The sequence below is a fragment of the Myxocyprinus asiaticus genome, chromosome 42, assembly GCF_019703515.2.
Source record: "Myxocyprinus asiaticus isolate MX2 ecotype Aquarium Trade chromosome 42, UBuf_Myxa_2, whole genome shotgun sequence".
NCBI classification, from domain to species: Eukaryota; Metazoa; Chordata; class Actinopteri; order Cypriniformes; family Catostomidae; genus Myxocyprinus; species Myxocyprinus asiaticus.
In genome coordinates, this window is record NC_059385.1 from 3,439,122 (window position 1) to 3,458,239 (window position 19,118).

Consider the following 19,118-nt stretch of genomic DNA (forward strand, 5'->3'; position numbering starts at 1 on the left):
ATACAATACAATACAAATGTTTAAGGTTATATAGCATGATTATGTTGCTCATGATATCAAATTGATACTTCAGATTTGTGAATGATATACTGGCCAGGCATATTAATCGGCCTATATTTGGCTGTTTCTAACAATATCTGCATTAATAACTGTGCTCAGCTGTAGTGTGAAAATCCCAGGAGATCAGCAGTTACAGAAATACTCAAACCAGCCCATCTGGCACCAACAATCATCCATGTGATTATCTAATCAGCCAATCGTGTGGCAGCAGCGCAGTGCATAAAATCATGCAGATACGGGTCAGGAGTTTCAGTTAATGTTCACATCAACCATCAGAATGGTGAAAATGTGATCTCAGTGATTTGGACCATGGCAGGATTGTTGGTGCCAGACGGACTGGTTTGAGTATTTCTGTAACTTCTGATCTCCTGGGATTTTCACACACAACAATCTCTAGAATTTACTCTGAATGGTGCCAAAAACAAAAAACATCCAGTGAGCGGCAGTTCAGTGCATTGAAACGCCTTGTTGATGAGAGAGGTCAACAGAGAATGGCCAGACTGGTTCAAACTGACAAAGTCTACAGTAACTCAGATAACTGCTCTGTACAATTGTGATGAGAAGAATATCATCTCAGAATGCTGTTCTGAGATACGGGTTGGCGCTGTTTTGGCGGCACGAGGGGGACCTACACAATATTGGCAGGTGGTTTTAATGTTGTGGCTGATCGGTGTATATCATTTACAGTCTTTTTAAGGTTTTAGGGTTTGTTGACATTACATCATCATAATTGGCTTTAACTTTACACAGAATATATTAGTAAGTGATTTCATCACACTGAACTCATGTTTACATGCATATTTTTTATGTCTTGTGGCTATACTTTTGAAATAGTGAGTATTTTAATGTTTACAGATTGACCCCATTGACTTCCATTGTAAGTGACTTACTGTAACCCAGATTTTTCCCTTTTTTAAAGAAAAGGAAGGGCAAGTCAAATAAATTTTTGTGGTAAACAGTATTATGCCATAAATGCTGTCAATTGAGCTTAACTTGTATTGAACCCGGAATATTCCTTTAAATTGAATGCAATTATTTAATCATTAAAATATGTTTGTTAGTATTTCCTCATTGCATCCGTTACTAGCCACCTTGCTCTCTAGAGTTTGGTGTCGGCCTATAGAATCAGTCGATCACAACTTTTACAAATATTTGCACAAACGACATTTTTTCGTGCATCCACAGCTGCTTCTATGAGAAACTGTACTTGTACAAAAAGTGTAGCAAAAACATGTTTGCTGCAGTTTCACTCGTAATCCAATTGTGATGTTATTATGTGCGCGAGTCTCATGTCCTGTGGTTGTTGGCGATACCCAGTCCTGCTTTTTAACATGTCCATTACCACATTAAAATCAGTATTTTCATTTCAAAATCAGAGATTTTTTTTTATGTTGCTTAAGGGCTCATGTACTTTAGATAAGTGTTTCATCTTTCTTTGCTATCATCTGATGAAAAGCAACGAGACACAACATAAAAAAAGCTACATTATGTTAACTCTTTTTCATGCAACCTACTGTTCGGTGGGAATTTTAGGTGTAGACATCTGCTGCCCTCTGCTGTTTATTTCTGAGCACTGCAGATAAATGTGCTGCTCTCGTTAGGCATCATGTATCTCTTTAGCATGATAACACACACATGGCAGTGTTTCGTGCATGGTGTCAGCACAGGTCAGCGCTTTATTATAAACACATGTGAGTAACGCACATAATCTTGTCTTTGTCTCGCAGCTGTATCGTGCGTCGGCTTTGTTCGAGACCATCCGTCATGAAGCCCAGCACAGCACAGACTACAAACTCTCCCTGTTCGACCTGCAGACCTCCTCTTACCAGGCACTCCAGAGGGTCCTTGTGAGCCTTGGTACAGATATTCTATTTATTTTTCTCTGCCGTGCTTACACCATACCATATCTCATTAGACAACATTGCAGGAGAATGTTAATGAAGACTAGCACTGACCTCTCACCTTTACTCAGGCCACCATGATGAAGCTCTTGCCGTTGCGGAGCGAGGACGCACGCGGGCCTTTGCTGATCTGCTGGTGGAGAGACAGACAGGCCAGCAGGACTCCGATCCGTACACCCCCGTGACCGTAGAGCACATCCTGGACACTGTGAACGGGCAGCGCGCCCTGGTGCTCTACTTCTCCCTCGCTGCTGGATATCTTTACAGCTGGCTCCTGGCCCCTGGATCCGGTAAGAGACAAACTCGGGACGCCCAAAGGACACGACTTAGTATTGTGATGGAGAATTAGATGGAGCACAACAGGATGAAGTAGAATGCATGTTTTTTTAAAGGACTAGTTCAAATGAAAATGCAAATTCTGACATTATTTACTCACCCTCATGTGACTTCAAACCGTATGACTTTGGTTTTTGGCAAGATGTTTGATCTCGAGACAAGCAAGAACCAAAATGTCTTTTGACATCCAATCTACACCTTGGGTGCCACAGTGCAGCTCATCATTTAGTACATTGACATGCACTTTAAACGTTCGATTTCAGTCAGACTTAACAATAATTTGTTTATGTTAATGCTTTAGTTGAACTGAAATTGTCACATTTTTGTGAATTTGGACTAACAGACCTAGATAATGTGATTATGGCTTGGCTTCGTCCAGCATGTATACACATTGATTAGACTGCAACTGGCTTTGGCTGTTTGCGCGTGCTCCAAAAGACAGATGAAGCGTGACGTGTTTTTATTACTTCATCAGCTGATGTCCTTTCTTCAAATATTCGATTAAAAATTATTTTCACATCCTAACTCCCTCTATAAAAACTTCCTCTCAAATAATAGCAGACAAATTTTGCAGTTGCTTCTGTAAAAACTCAACATGCTTGAGATGCAGCTTCTTCTGATTGAATCATTGTTTTAAAGCTTCTTTTATGCAGTGTAGCATTTTGGAAATATTTGAACTTGCCATGCTGTCTTAATGTAACACTCATGATGTGAGTTGCAATATAATGGCCAAAAATGTCTGCCTCAAAAATGATAAAAATATAAAAGACAGAATATCAGAAATCTTGTGTGTACACCCACTAAACATGTGTCCCCCAGTAGTGTACATATTGTAGACCGGTGTATTTAATACATGATCGGTTATATATAGTCAGATATAGTGTGTGTGTAGAGGCGGGCGGATGCTGTGCCCAGACTTAATGGATGAATGAATTTATGGAGTAATGTGGGGGGGTGACGGAGGTGTCAGACAAGGCACACAGCTGAACAGTTCATCAGAACCCAATCTGGGCACATGCTGAGATGCTGTCTGTCTATTTGAACACAGCCCAACACAACACACATTGCACATTTACACTCACAAATCAATAAGAGCTCTCTCTGTTTTCTTCAAACCCAAACGGGTCACTATATGAAACAGGTGCCTGTTCTTTTTTCAAAAGGTGATTTTGAAGTACATTTCTTTAATATTTTGAACAATGCCTTAAAGTGGGAATAAATTGCATTGTGCCAAAACAGGTTGACAGTAACAGTGTTGACAATAGCAGGCTTGAAAGTAACATGGTTGACAGTAACAGTGTTGGCAATAACAGGAATGGAAGTAACGGGGTTGATAGTAACAGGTTTGACAGTAACAGTGTCGATAATATCAGGACTGAAAGTAACAGGATTAAAAGTAACAGGGTTGATAGTAAGCAATTTTATGAAAGACAAGCCCAAAGTCACTAATAATGGGCCTACTTGGCAACTATGCATGTCAGATTCAAAACACTGTGCACGTGCTTGCTGCGTTAACCAAGCACGCGGTTGCCTCGGCTGTAATCAGTCACCTGCTCAGCCGCTATAGTCATCGCTGTAGTCGTTTATGCGTTCTGTTAAGAGTTGAGACAGTTCGACATAAAGTAATTCCTACATGACATCAGCATCAACTGTTATATACTTAAATTTACTGTGTATTTTTGCTTGGGATACCAAATGCTGGGGTGGCAGATGGGGTGGCGACTGCTACCCCATGCCACCCGGTAGATCTGCCCCTGAAAGGATTAAAAGTAACAGAGTTGACCGCAACAGGATTGAAAATAACAGGATTAAATGTAACAGAGTTGACCACAAAAGGATTGAAAATAACAGGATTAAAAGTAACAGAGTTGACCGCAACAGGATTGAAAATAACAGGATTAAATGTAACAGAGTTGACCGCAACAGGATTGAAAATAACAGGATTAAAAGTAACAGAGTTGACCACAAAAGGATTGAAAATAACAGGATTAAAAGTAACAGAGTTGACCACAAAAGGATTGAAAATAACAGGATTAAATGTAACAGAGTTGACCGCAACAGGATTGAAAATAACAGGATTAAAAATAACAGAGTTGACCACAAAAGGATTGAAAATAACAGGATTAAAAGTAACAGAGTTGACCACAACAGGATTGAAAATAACAGGATTAAATGTAACAGAGTTGACCGCAACAGGATTGAAAATAACAGGATTAAATGTAACAGAGTTGACCGCAACAGGATTGAAAATAACAGGATTAAATGTAACAGAGTTGACCGCAACAGGATTGAAAATAACAGGATTAAAAGTAACAGAGTTGACCGCAACAGGATTGAAAATAACAGGATTAAATGTAACAGAGTTGACCGCAACAGGATTGAAAATAACAGGATTAAATGTAACAGAGTTGACCGCAACAGGATTGAAAATAACAGGATTAAATGTAACAGAGTTGACCGCAACAGGATTGAAAGTAACAGGATTGACAGTTACAGTGTTGATGATAACAGAATAATACAGCAATACCTAATACAGGGGTTATAATACAGCAAGAAGTTGGAATCAAGAAGTTGGGGACAGGCCAAAAAAGGCATTTTCATGTAGGAAGAAAAAGAAACATATTTAACATTTAAAAATAAAATAATTCTACTGGAGTTTTGCTGATTTGTTTAGAAATATACCTATAAAGCACATTACAAGTTGGTGTCAGCTATTTAAAGAAGTTTGTTTACATTTTAATGAGGGACACAAAAGCCAACCATTTTGTAGAATGACCCAAACACACACCTCAAGTTCAGCTAAACGTTACAACATCAAAACACCTATTTGACCAAATCTTGGTTTGCCACATGAGACATTGCTTCAAATTGAAGAATATTGCTGCCAATGACAAACACACACGCTTAGTTGATCAGTGTGTTTCACGCTGTCGTATCCCTCACACCTTCTGTTCCCCGTGGCTTCATTCTTTCTGCCTGCTGTTTGGTGAAGCTGGTAAAAAGCTGTGAATTAACGCAAAGCGGCAGTACCACCTGCCTCCCAAAACCCACCCCAAACACAACCACACGCACAACAACACACAGAAAACACATGCGTCCACACCCCTTGGGCTTTAAAGTCAACACAAAAGCAAAACTGACCTTTTTTACTTTTGTCCATACATTGTGCATTATTTTCTTCATTCTAAAGAAAGAAAATGATTATCTTTGTAATCATTTCATCAGAATGTATTAAGAAATTTTTTTCAGGCTACTAACCTTTATAAAATCTTGCAAACAGTCATTTGATGCTGTAATTCAGTGGTCACCAATTAGCAGACTGCGGTCCGAGTTGGGACCCTGGCTTAGTTCCATCCGGACCGCGAGAAAATAATCTTAACGTTTCTACAGTTTTAGTGAGCAGTGCATCAAAACAACGGAGCTATACACACCACAAGCACTCGATCGGGGCGATCAGCGCTATATCATCTTTTTCTCAAGCACTGAACACGCTTCATTTCCTATATCCATATACGTATCCCTTGTGATATACGCGAGGTGTCGTATAAAGCCTGATTAGGCTATGTAGAGTTCCAGGTGCGGTTATTTTAACAACAGCAGCGTAGTCACGGTGAGCAGCAATGTAGATGAAGACACGCATCTTTTGCTAAAACACACTGCAGAAAATGAGAATAAAGCAAAGTGAAACTGTCTTCATCTGTCTGATAAATGACTCGGACGGTTCATCTGAAGCAGGTTTGAGACAGGACAAGTTCATGTGTCACCTATTTAGACTTATGTCTTTTTCTGTCTAAATTTTGCTTTATTAATCCGTATGTTTTGCCTTTCATGACAAACAGTTTTCTCTCAGGTGTTACCCCTGAACCCCCATACACAGTTTACACCATAGACCATAGCCAAATACATTTAAACTCAGTTTTTCACAATTCCTGACATTTAATCGTAGAAACGATTCCCTGTCTTAGGTCAGTTAGGATCACTACTTTATTTTAAGAATGTGAAATATCAGAATAATAGTAGAGAGAATTATTTATTTCCGCTTTTATTTCTTTCATCACATTCCCAGTGGGTCAAAAGTTTACATACACTTTGTTAGTATTTGGTAGCATTGCCTTTAAATTGTTTAACTTGGGTCAAATGTTTTGGGTATCCTTCCACAAGCTTCTCACAATAAGTTGCTGGAATTTTGTCCCATTCCTCCAGACAGAACTGGTGTAACTGAGTCAGGTTTGTAGACATCCTTGCACACAAACGCTTTTTCAGTTCTGCCCACAAATTTTCTATCAGATTGAGGTCAGGGCTTTGTGATGGCCACTCCAATACCTTGACTTTGTTGTCCTTAAACCATTTTACCACAACTTTGGAGGTATGCTTGGGGTCATTGTCCATTTGGAAGACCCATTTGTGACCGAGCTTTAACTTCCTGGCTGATGTCTTGAGATGTTGCTTCAATATATCCACATAATTTTCCTTCCTCATGATGCCATCTATTTTGTGAAGTGCACCAGTCCCTCCTGCAGCAAAGCACCCCCACAGCATGATGCTGACACCCCCATGCTTCACGGTTAGGATGGTATTCTTCGGCTTGTAAGCTTCACCCTTTTTCCTCCAAACATAACAATGGTCATTATGGCCAAAAAGTTCAGTTTTTGTTTAATCAGACCAGAGAACATGTCTCCAAAAAGTAAGATCTTTGTCCCCATGGTGGTTTTGGAGCAGTGGCTTCTTCCTTGCTGAGCAGCCTTTCAGGTTATGTCGATATAGGACTCATTTTACTGTTGATATAGATACTTGTTTACCTGTTTCCTCCAGCATCTTCACAAGGTCCTTGGCTTTGTTCTGGGATTGATTTGCACTTTTCGCACCAATATATGTTCATCTCTAGGAGACAGAATGCATCTCCTTCTTGAGTGGCATGATGGCTGCATGGCCCCATGGTGTTTATACGTGCGTACTATTGTTTATACAGATGAACGTGGTACCTTCAGGCATTTGGAAATTGCTCCCAAGGATGAACCAGACTTGTGGAGGTTCACAATTTTTTTTCTGAGGTCTTGGCTGATTTCTTTTGATTTTCCCATGATGTCAAGCAAAGAGGCACTGAGTTTGAAGATAGGCCTTAAATACATCCACAGTTACACCTTAGCCTATCAGAAGCTAAATTAGACTTGAATGTTGATCTTAACTTGGAATATTAGTATCCAAGTGCCCTCAACTAATTAACGCTATGAAATATATTAGCCTAATCTTTTGGTTGAAAAGATCCCTCACACCCCACTGCTTTGGCTTTGTCTCTGGGCCAGTGTCCTCATCTCTGCTTTGAAGAGACTATTTTGATTGTTTAAAAAAAAAACATTTTACAAAGTACTATTGCTGCCAATGTGGAAAGTTACAATAACTATTCCAAAAAACAAAACAAAACATCATTTCAAAGCCATACTGGTTACTGACACATGCAAGTTATTATTTTCCGGACATTTTCTGGGAAGGAAATGTAGAGACCGGACCTCTTGAAACTTTAATTGAATACACTTCCTGTAATTTAACTTTCGGCAACAATAACGAATAACTATAGATTTAATGAAGAAGCAGCGTTTGAATTGGGATATGTAAAGATGCTCTGGAGAGTTGCTCAAGCTCGCACAAACAAACAAACAAACATATATGTAAACCCCGTGAGTGGTTTTGCTCATTAAGAATATTCGTCTAACTAGATTTCAGCCCCTTGTAAGAGACGGCTGACCTTGTGTATGACTCTTGTGTGCTTCTATACATTGTTCTAACATCATTATTACGCAAGGCACGTGCTGTATGTCTGAAACGCTGGAGCTCTCGAGTGGATGAGACTGTTTGGTTATTCTGAACTCTGTGTGGCACTCAGACCTCTGTTACATCAGTGTGTTTTACATTTGACATTTAGGTTTGATAATTCCGTCACTGCACCAACAAGAATGCACAATTTTCTACACAAAGTGGAAGAGAAAAGAGCTTTTACATATTGTGTATGTTCCGAACGGCACACCAAATCCTACTTGTACTATTTTTGCAGTGTACAACATGCAAGCTTTATGGAATACGCATCCTGCGTACTGTTTCACATACTATTTTAACAATAGAATGCAGTATTTGGTTCACGCTGTGCAGTACGCTGGTATCCCATTCCAAATATAGTCAATGTCTTCCTCTTTGCCCAAATCAGCAAAGTTTTTCCTCTCCACTTCCCAGGTATCCTGAAGTTTCATGAGGTGTATCTAGGCGAGGGCGCCTCAGAGGGTGGAGTGTCAGACTTCCAGGAGGGCGGCGCCACTGTGCCCGCGGGCACCAGCTGCGTAGGCTCGTCTCTTGAGCAGCACATTGCCAGTGCCCGAGAAGCTCTGGGAGTTGATTCCTACTACAGCAGGTAAACGCTTTAATTACGCTGCATCAAGTGGGGATTTCAGAGGACATGGCAACTGTGAAGTCCTGCTTACACCAGTGTCAGAAATTAATCTTTATATTAAAGGGCATTTTTTGCCCCCTGGATATGATGTTCAGGGGCATTTTGTACCTTTATAAGGATTTTTTTTCGAATTATTTAAAACACAAGCTGCCTCATCTGTTTATGTCAAATACTTCAGTTTAATCGATTTATTAATGCAAATTTTCAAGATCAAGAATTTATTATCATCTCATATTTTATGCTTTAATATGTTGAAATAGAACAATAATTAACTATATCAGATATTAAAAAAATGACTTAATTTCTGACCCTGATTTACACCGTAATCTCCTTAATTTGCTTTTGAAATAAAATTATTTTATCTTCAAAAATCATATGTGTGAATTTGATTGCTATGAATTTTATGTTATATATTTAAATATAAACTTGCCGTTTTTGTATTGTTTTTCTATGTAAACATGCACTAGATGGACATCTTTCCCTGCTTTTTAGTTAGGTTCAATTGACAGCATCTTGAGACACCTTGCTGCATCTAGCTTTGTTAACAGCAAGAACGCCTTTGTCCTGAACAACACTTTTTTCACCCATTTTAATGTTGCTGAACATTAAAATTGCACAGATTGAATGCAAAAACGCATCTTGTGTGGACACCACCTAACAGTGCTGCATCGTGCAGCTGTTCCCATGTTGGTGTAAAATTCTCCAACCTCCTAAATATATCATGATGGATGCGGTCACATTGTTAGTAGCAACAAACACAGCAGGGCTGAACTCCCCTGGTTGTGTGCATGCATGCCCTGCAGGACACATATCTCAGCACGCTCACCGATGCTGTCACACGCCGCAGCAGGGCTGGAGGCCACACTGCAGTTATCTTTGGACCTGTGGAACTAACTAGAAGACAGCCGGATAGTTTTTACCTCTCACATTGAGGTTCGTTTGAAATGCTTTTTTGAGAATTCTGTGCTGCAGAGTTGAGTACACTCTGACACATAATTAGGTGAAGGCGCAGGCAGGTTTGGAGGTGTAGAAAGTGAAAGAGCGGGTGAGAGAGAGATGGCAGAGTGTCAGAAGTTCTCAGGATGAATTTAGTAGCTGCCTGAAACAAAGCCCATTATTGTACACGTATGGAAAGCTGCGAGTCTTTCGCGCCCGTGCCAGCACATTAGTCACTAGAGGTGCGATGGGTTTCTCCCGGCGAGATCTGCGCTCTTCCCTGCCCATTAAAGGATAATTTAGCGCTTGACTGAGGGGCTGCAAGCAATCTTTTCCACTTGGTTGGGTGCAATATGCCACCTTTGAAGACCCCATTCATTGTGTAGATAGAAGAGGAATTGTGATACCCGCAACGGTCTGCAATATGAGCGATTATCCCTTGCCATGCAAGACCTCTGCCACATTTTAGTTAAGGCAGATCTGTGCACAGTATGTTGACTGGAGTGTTGTTCCTGCAAGTGCGCTTTAACCAAATGCAGAATATCATGATATTCATGAACGTTGATCTGAAGGTTCACTAATGCAGAATTTCAGAGTACAACTAGCTGTTTACAGTTTCTGAGAGTGGTGCTTTGCCCATACAAAAGTCGCCACCACAATGTTTGGGTTTTGGGGATGATCGCCAAGGCATTACTATGTGGTTGCTAGGGTGTTGTGAGTGGATGCTAGGGTGTTACTTAGTGGTTGCTAGGGTGTTGGCGATAGTTGCCTGGGCATTACACTGTGGTTGCTAGGTTGTTGTGGGTAGTTGCCAGGGCGTTAATGTGTGGTTGCGAGTGTGTTGTGGGTGGTTATCAGGGCTTTACTGTGTTGTTGCCAGGGTGTTATGGAAGGTTGCCAGGGCATTACTCTGTTGTTGCTAGGTTGTTGTTGGTGGTTGCCAGGGTGTTACTTTGTGGATGCTAGGGTTTTACTGTGTGGTTGCGAGGGTGTTGTTGGTGGTTATCAGAGCTTTACTGTGTTGTTGTCAGGGTGTTATGGAAGGTTGCCAGGCATTACTCTATGGTTGCTAGATTGTTGTGGGTGGTTGCCAGGTTGTGGTTGCTAGATTGTTGTGGGTGGTTGCCAGGCCATTATTTTGCATTACAGAGTGGTTTGTAGAAAGTTGTGAGTGGTTGCCATGGCATTGCTATGTGGTTGCTAAGGTGTTTTGCGTGGTTGCAAGGGTGTTGCTAGATGTTTTCTAGGTTGCTGTGGGTCGCTGCCAGAGTGTTCCTAGGCGGTTGCCAGAGTGTTACCATGAGGTTGCTTGGGTGTTGTGGGTGATTGCAAGGGTGTTACTATGTGGTTGCTAGGTTATTGTGTGTAGTTGCCAGGATGTTACTGTGTGGATGCCAGGGTCTTACTGTGTGGTTACAAGGGTGTTGTGGGTGGTTATCAGGGCTTTACTGTGTTGTTGCCATGGTGTTATGGAAGGTTGCCATGGCAATACTTTGTGGTTGCTAGATTGTTGTGGGTGGTTGCCAGGCCATTATTTTGCATTACAGAGTGGTTGGTAGAAAGTTGTGAGTGGTTGCCATGGCATTGCTATGTGGTTGCTAAGGTGTTTTGAGTGGTTGCAAGGGTGTTGCTAGATGTTTTCTAGGTTCTTGTGGGTCATTGCCAGAGTGTTACCATGAGGTTCCTTGGGTGTTGTGGGTGATTGCGAGAGTGTTACTATGTGGTTGCTAGGGTGTTGTGGGTGGTTGCTAGGATGTTACTTAGTGGTTGCTAGGGTGTGGGTGATAATTGCCAGGCCATTACACTGTTGTTGCTAGGTTGTTGTGGGTAGTTACCAGGCTGTTACTGTGTGGTTGCTAGGGTATTGTGGGTGGTTGCTAGTGTGTTAGGGTCGATAACCAGGGCATTACATTGTGGTTGCTAGGGTGTTGTGGGTGATTACCAGGATGTTCCTAGGTGATTGCTAGGGTATTGTGGGTAGTTGCCAGGCCATTATAGTGTGGTTGCTAGGGTGTTGTGGGTAACTGCCAGTGTGTTACTTAGTGGTTACTAGGGTTTTGACGATAGTTGCCAGGGCATTGCTATGTGGTTGACAAGGTGTTCTTGGTGGTTGCTAGGCTGTTATTGTGTGGTTATTAGGGTGTTTTTGGTGGATGCTAAGGGGTTACTGTGTGGTTGCTAGGATGTTGTGGGTGGTTGTGAGGGTGTTCCTTGGTGGTTGCTAGGATGTTGTGGTTGTTTGCGGGAGTGTTGCTAGGTGTTTGCTAAGGTAATGTGGGTAATTGCCAGGGCATTACTGTATGGTTGCTAGGGTGTTGTGTGTAGTTGCCAGGGAGTTACTGTGCTGTTGCTAGGATGTTGTGGGTTTTTGCCATGGCAATACTGTGTGGTTACTGTGGGCGTTACTAAGTGGTTGAAAGTTTTCCTAGGTGGTTACTTACTAGCCCAAGTCAAAAGATTCCACCAAAGTCTCTATGATGTTCTGGTCTCTAGATAGGTTTTGGGTTCCTGCTTCAATGTAAGTCTATGGAATTTTTTTGCATGTCTTATTGTCTGGCAGGCAAAAATTATAAATCAGAAAAGTAATAGCACACCTCTCCTCAAGAAGCCACATGATTTGAGGTATCATTTATGTTCAAAGCACAAATTTGTGGACAATTTACATGCCAAAATTTAAACCTTACAGTTAGGAGTTTGTTCAAATAAACCTGTATTTAACCAATAGTAATAGTGATACTTCCCTTAGCAAACATCCTTAATTTACACAATAGAAAAAGTGTTTCAGGATGATTCACAATTAATGAAAGCAATTTGTGCGCGTGAAACAGCTGTTGGTGACGTATAAATTGTATATTCTGGTATAATACATTCTTATTGCTGCTTGTCTCAGCAGAAAATTTCTTTGTCAGGCAGCATGTATTCTTCACATGTCGTGTGATTCATCCACAGCAGATAGACGCAAGTTCCATTTTGTACGTGTTACAGTTTGTTTAGTAAAACCAAAGGGATGCAGCTGGTAAACAGCTCCTGCAAATACACAAGCCGGTACACTTGTTGACACAAACGCTTGTGGATGGAATTGAACTTGTGTTTGGACCAAGCAGTCAGACCAAGCTTTAGTGAACCTCCCATGTCAGGTAAGAAAGTATAAGTCGCTGACTATTGGAGAAGGATTCTCTTTGAAAGCATTCTGGCCTATCTTTGCCTGCCACATGGGGCGAACACAACACACTGAGCTCTGTCTAGACACATGGCGCTGTCTACACATCTGAGGCACCCTCATTTCCAATGCATGCTTTCTAAACAGAGTGTGTGGCCACATCTACACCAGCTCAAGTTCACCGTTCGCAGTCATCCACTGACCGAAGTCTGTTTGTATTACACACAACCCGTGCTTGTAAATTTGAAGAGCAGATTTCTTTCTCTGGCTCCTCCAGTGATTTTCATTTCTGGCTGGAGCCAAAATTAGATTATTCCCATCCTAGAGGTGTGCACTCTGACAAAGAATTAAATTAACATTTCAACAGGATTTGGGATGGCTTCCGTCGCAAGAGGCGACGTATTGTGCACCGTAACATGTACGTATATAAAGGTTTTGAAACGGATGCAAAAGGAATGTTTGTGTCTTGGCATCTTGGAATAGTTCAGAAATTTAGGGAAGAGGATTATTAAACATTCTGCTTTGACTTTCTTGAAGTGAAGTGCTTATGCAAACACAGTCACACGCTAAAGAGATATTCAGACGTTTGTAGAACATATGAATCCTTGTTTTAAAACCATCTGATAATGCTTCCAAAAGAATCCGCAGATCATCTGCATCGTTTATCCGTGTGTATTTGCTGCAAATGAAGTGCATTTTGTGTGTAATTGAGGTAAGCTGGATAAAACCTTATTAACCCAATAGATGAAACCAAAAGTGTCATCTTAGATGAGCGTGATTACTAGAGAGATCTGGGGGGTTTTTTTCATTAAAGCTAATCAGAGAAATTTGCAAGCGCATTCCCTGAGTGATTTGTGCGTAATTATCTGTGATTTTGGATGCCGTTTTGTTCTTGAGTTGTTTGTTCATTTGTAAAAAAAAATGTAATGGATGCTGAGGAGGGCACGTCAAAAAAAAATGTGTGTTTGTGTGTTTGTTTTCATGGCTCTGGAGTTTTTTAGTTAATTTAAGTGTCAACTTTGTCTCCTAAAATTCCTTAGGAGAAATAAAAATGAGAAATAACTTAAAAATAACACAAATGAGACAACAGTAAGAGTATATGGCCTATAAAAATGTATGTGGATAGCATAGCTCAGATCATTTGGTATAATTGAATGAGAAATGCTCATGAGAAATGAGTTCATAGTGAAATGTCTCACTTTTGATTACGGATTTGGTATTGTGGCAAATCTGAGCACTGTTTAAAGGAATATTCCGGGTTCAGTACAAGTTAAACTCAATCAACAGCATTTGTGGTATAATGTTGATTACCACAAAAATGTATTTTGACTCCTTAAAAAAAAAAAAAAAAATTGCTGTCAAATTGTTTTTATTTAATGTGTCAGTTGACATCTTTAACTGCTTGCATAGAGTGCAACAGTCTGGTTCCGGAAGTAAAAATCCCATAATTTTTTTCTATAAAATGTATAAAATAACCTTTAAAGACTGAGCTCCGGGAGCCTGGGTAGCTCAGTGAGTAAAGACGCTGACTACCACCCCTGGAGTCACGAGTTCAAATCCAGGGCGTGCTGAGTGACTCCAGCCAGGTCTCCTAAGCAACCAAATTGGCTCGGTTGCTAGGGAGGGTAGAGTCACATGGGGTAACCTCCTCATGGTCACTATAATGTGGTTCCTGCTCTCAATGGGGCGTGTGGTGCGTGGATGCCGTGGAGAATAGCGTGAAGCCTCCACATGCTCTACGTCTCCGCGGTAACGCGCTCAACAAGCCACGTGTTAAGATGCGCGGATGCAACTGAGATTCGTCCTCCGCCACCCGGATTGAGGCGTGTCACTACGCCACCACGAGGACTTAGAGCGCATTGGGAATTGGGCATTCCAAATTGGGGAGAAAAGGGGAGAACATCAAAAAAAAAAAAAAAAAACTGAGCTCCAAGGTAGTTAATCGATGGTACTGTTTTTGCTTCTGTTGAAGCCATCAGTCCATGTTATTTCAACAAAATTTCTTTTTTTTCTTTTTTTATTTCTCCCCCTTTTCTCCCCAATTTGGAATGCCCAGTGCGCTCTTAAGTCCTCGTGGTGGTGTAGTGACTTGCCTCAATCTGGGTGGCGGAGGACGAATCTCAGTTGCCTCCACGTCTGAGACCGTCAACCAGCGGATCTTATCACGTTGAGCGCGTTACCGCGGAGACATAGCACGTGTGGAGGCTTCACACTTTTCTCTGCGGCATCCACGCATAACTCACCACGCGCCCCACCGAGAGCGAACCACATTATAGCAACCACAAGGAGGTTACCCCATGTGAATCTACCCTCCCTAGCAACCGGGCCAATTTGGTTGCTTAGGAGACTTGGCTGGAGTCACTCAGCACACCCTGGATTCAAACTCGCGACTCCAGGGCTGGTAGTCAGTGTCTTTACTCACTGAGCTACCCAGGCCCCCACATTTCAACAAAATCTAAAAAAAATTGCATTTAATAGCTAAATTTGTGCTAAATAACTACACTACCCATGATCCTAAGGGTGAAAAATCCACCAATCGTGGCAAACAAAGTGTACCAAAAGAGCTCAGCAGCGACCACTATCTTTCATGACAAACTACACTCTAAAACTACTTTATAATCAATATAATTTTACATCGTATTTACATCTGATTACGTCATTCGCAATGCTTCATGGGATTGTATTTCATTTCCTCATTAAAGACTTAAAGTACGCAGTCTTGTACTTTTGTTGTTTTGTCCGATTTTCAAATACTTTTTTGCTTCCAATCAAAGTTTGTTGCGTTGTTATTCATCTCGGAGCTGTTAGGTTTGGTTCTTGGCTTTGAACTCTTTTATGAAGGATTTTATGGAACTCCGAGAAAAAAAACATGAATGGGAAAAATACTTCCGGAACTAAGATGGCTGAAAAAGTGAGCGGGGACAGTTGCACTCTACAACAAAGAGCTTACTTATAGCTGTCTATGGATATTACACTGGAATACGAGAAAGCATTTAAACATAAATAAATGTACACACATCAGCTTAACTTTCATAAATCGTGGTGTGTTTGTTGTCTTTCAGAATGTGTTCCAGCAGTGAGACTGAGAGTGAAGCTGGTGATCTTCTGGACCAGCAGTTTGAAGAACTCAATAATAAACTCAACTCGGTGACCGACCCTACCGGCTTCCTGAGGATGGTCTCCAGAAACAACCTCTTTAACCGGTCAGTCACATGATCATCACACTGAAGCTCTTTCACTGGCTATACAGAGTCATCTTATGTCTGTGTATCCTATTATTTGTTTAGGTAAAGGAATTTGAAAGAAGTCCTTTATAAAACTACAGGAGAATAAAGCAGCCAGTGAGTAAAGATAAACCAATCAGTCGCCAAATTATTAAGCAATCAGTGAACATTTCTGCTTGTAATAGATCAAAATTTTGCCGGTGGTAAAGCTAAAGCTCAGACAGATGATAATTAGGCTGTCAGCATGAAGGGAATGTTCGGCATTCTGTCGAGTCCTTCACATCCCGATTCATTACAAGAGAACGAGAGCGATCGTCATTAGCACTGAAAGTGGGGGAGGAGAGAGAAAAAGAGAAATAAGATGGGTGAGACAGGAACAGCGAGGGTTTGGAGCCATGCGTTGTTGAAGACGGGGTCAGTTGGTCCATCATTAGAGCTCCGCTCCTCATTTAGAGCTCTCAGAGCTTCACATCTCACTGTATTCATTAAAACAAAGAGCACAATTCACTCCTCCGCCCCTCCACACCTCCTCTGCCCTAACGAGCACGTGTCATAGCGTTAAAGGAATAGTTAATCTAAAAATATATTTTCTGTCATTATTTACTAACCCTCGTGTCGTTCTAAACCTTTTTTTTTATGCTGAACACGAAAGGAGTAATCAAATAACTTTTTTTTCATGTCGCCTGTTCATGGTGACTGTGCCTGTCAAGCTCCAAAAAGGGAATAAAGCACCATAAAACTGAAATGGATTTGTCAATATGACTTATGTGCTATATTCTGAGACTTCTGAAGCCATATGATAGCTTTTTGTGTTATTCACTGAAAATCTTACCTTTTCTGTGACTCAGAATTTCAGTAAGGATGGGCGATAACACTTATTTTATTTTCAACTGGATACCAAGTAATATCAAGGCCAATATCTCATAAAACAATATTGATACCTCTATTAAATTATTTTTCAAAAATCAGAATAAAAAATACAAATTCTGAGAAAATTGTTTAAAAGACCTTTTTTTTTTTTTTTTGCCTATAATTTATTAATAACAATTACATAACATTATCAATGTTTTAACAACCTTTAATTTAAAAAATGTATAACAAATGTCACACAAACCTGTGAATAACACATTAGTGTGTTTTAATTCCAGATGCTGTTTCACTGTATTCCTGTCGTTGAAATAATGCTATGCAACTATTTGCTAATATGTTTTAGTTTGTTTTGTTTTTCACTTCAAAGCTTATGATAAGCATTTATTAACATGGTAAATAATAAAATCAATATTTAGAAAAACCTTAGATTCGATATTTTAATGATGGGATCGATCTATTATTAATAGTAATAAATGTTAAATAAGTATTTATAAATGGTAATTATGAAGTAGTTAATTTTAAAGTAATGTTCTGGGTTCAATACAAGTTAACCTTAATCAACAGCATTTGTGGCATTATGTTAATTACCACAAATGATTTAAACTTGTCCTGTGGTTAAAAAAAAAAAAAGGATTCACCAACATTACTTTGCTTACCAGATTACAAGGTTTATGGCGTTATGCTGTCATGACAATGAATATAATATTGGCTAACACTTTATACAGATATGGTTAGATAGCGATTATATCACACTAAAATCAAGTTTACACATATGAGGTTTATGACTTGTGGCTATACTTTTGAAACAGTGTGTATTTTAATGCCAGTAACCCCATTAATTTTTTTATTATTATTATTGTAATATGTAAAATATGTAGCTTTAAATATAATATTTAAATTGTATTTAAATATTGTATTTGAAAGCTATATTTTTTTTACATTTATAGGCCAGAAAATCATTAGACTTCTGTTTTTGTTTAGCAATATAGTGTGTATATATATATATATATATATGTGTGTGTGTGTATTCTGTATATATATATTATATTTATTATATATATATAAATTCTAGAGACTGCTGTGCGTGAAAATCCCAGGAGATCAGCAGTTTCAGAAATACTCAAACCAGCCCGGGCTCGAGTTGAGGGGGGATGCGAAGGAATGCCATCCCCCTTGTTGCAAGAAATACCAATAAGCATCCCCCTTGTAAAACCACCATCCCCCCTTTCTATCCCCTTTCAATTAATTGTGTCAAGTATTACTTAGAACTAATCATGCAAGTAAAATATAAAATTTTCTAAGTTTGATAAATAACATACTTTAAATAACGGCGATTTGCCAGTCAGAATTAGATTTCGACATGTGTGAAGTTGCCAGATTTCTATAGGTGAAATCCCCCAATTAAATCTTGACACTTGTACAGTTTGAAAATATTCAGCCAGGGTGACACTTTAGTCACGCAATCTGACAACCTTGAGCACGCGAGCTCTCTCTCCATGGCGAAAAGGCGCCGGTTTTCTGAAAACACTGGCAGGTATGTTGGAGTTTAGCGATGGGTTGATTTGTCCTTCCTAGTGTTCACATTAAAGTTATGCCACTGAAGTTCATGCAAGTTTTCAAAAGTTTCAAGCACTTTCAAAAATGGCCAAGAGAACAGCTCAAGGAATTCATTTGTCTTTCTTTAAATTAAAAAAAGAGAACAGAAGGCAAGATATTGCTCTGACGAGCGTACAGTTACAACATGTTCATGTTTTTAACTCAAACGATTTTCAGGGTTTCGCCCATAAAACACTTTTGTGTGTAGAAGCACTTTTTTACACCACTGTTTAAGCATTCTTCATAGAAACAGCACAAACTTCCTTTACTAGTACGGTTATTGGAGTAGAAAAAATGCGTGTCTGTGACTGTGGGCTAGCGATCTAGAAAAAAGAAAAAACAAATGTCATGATTATAATGTGGATTCTTTTCACAGAATTCATCATAAAACACAATTACTATTACAGGTGCATATTATGGCCATAAGGGTCAATGAAATGATGCTCATTTCTGTCCAGATCTATTCAATTAAAAATACATAACAACAATTTAAAAAATCAATTCACACAAACCATTCACTTGAATGCGCCTCTTCTGTGATGAGCATATTTTCATATTTTCAAGTCAAATTTATGTTTTTTCTGGGGATTAAAAGT

The 19,118-nt window shown here is 39.8% G+C and overlaps 1 protein-coding gene across 1 annotated transcript in view; it reads left to right on the plus strand.

Annotated features, from left to right (window-relative positions):
* The window catches only part of LOC127432555 (tetratricopeptide repeat protein 28-like), a 369,621-nt gene that overhangs the window by 328,730 nt on the left and 21,773 nt on the right, over window positions 1-19,118 (plus strand). Inside the window, exons 10-13 of the mRNA XM_051683773.1 lie at window positions 1,788-1,917; window positions 2,033-2,251; window positions 8,523-8,697; window positions 15,895-16,035. Of these exons, the coding sequence (XP_051539733.1) occupies window positions 1,788-1,917; window positions 2,033-2,251; window positions 8,523-8,697; window positions 15,895-16,035 (665 nt within the window). The remainder of the gene's footprint in view (window positions 1-1,787; window positions 1,918-2,032; window positions 2,252-8,522; window positions 8,698-15,894; window positions 16,036-19,118) is intronic.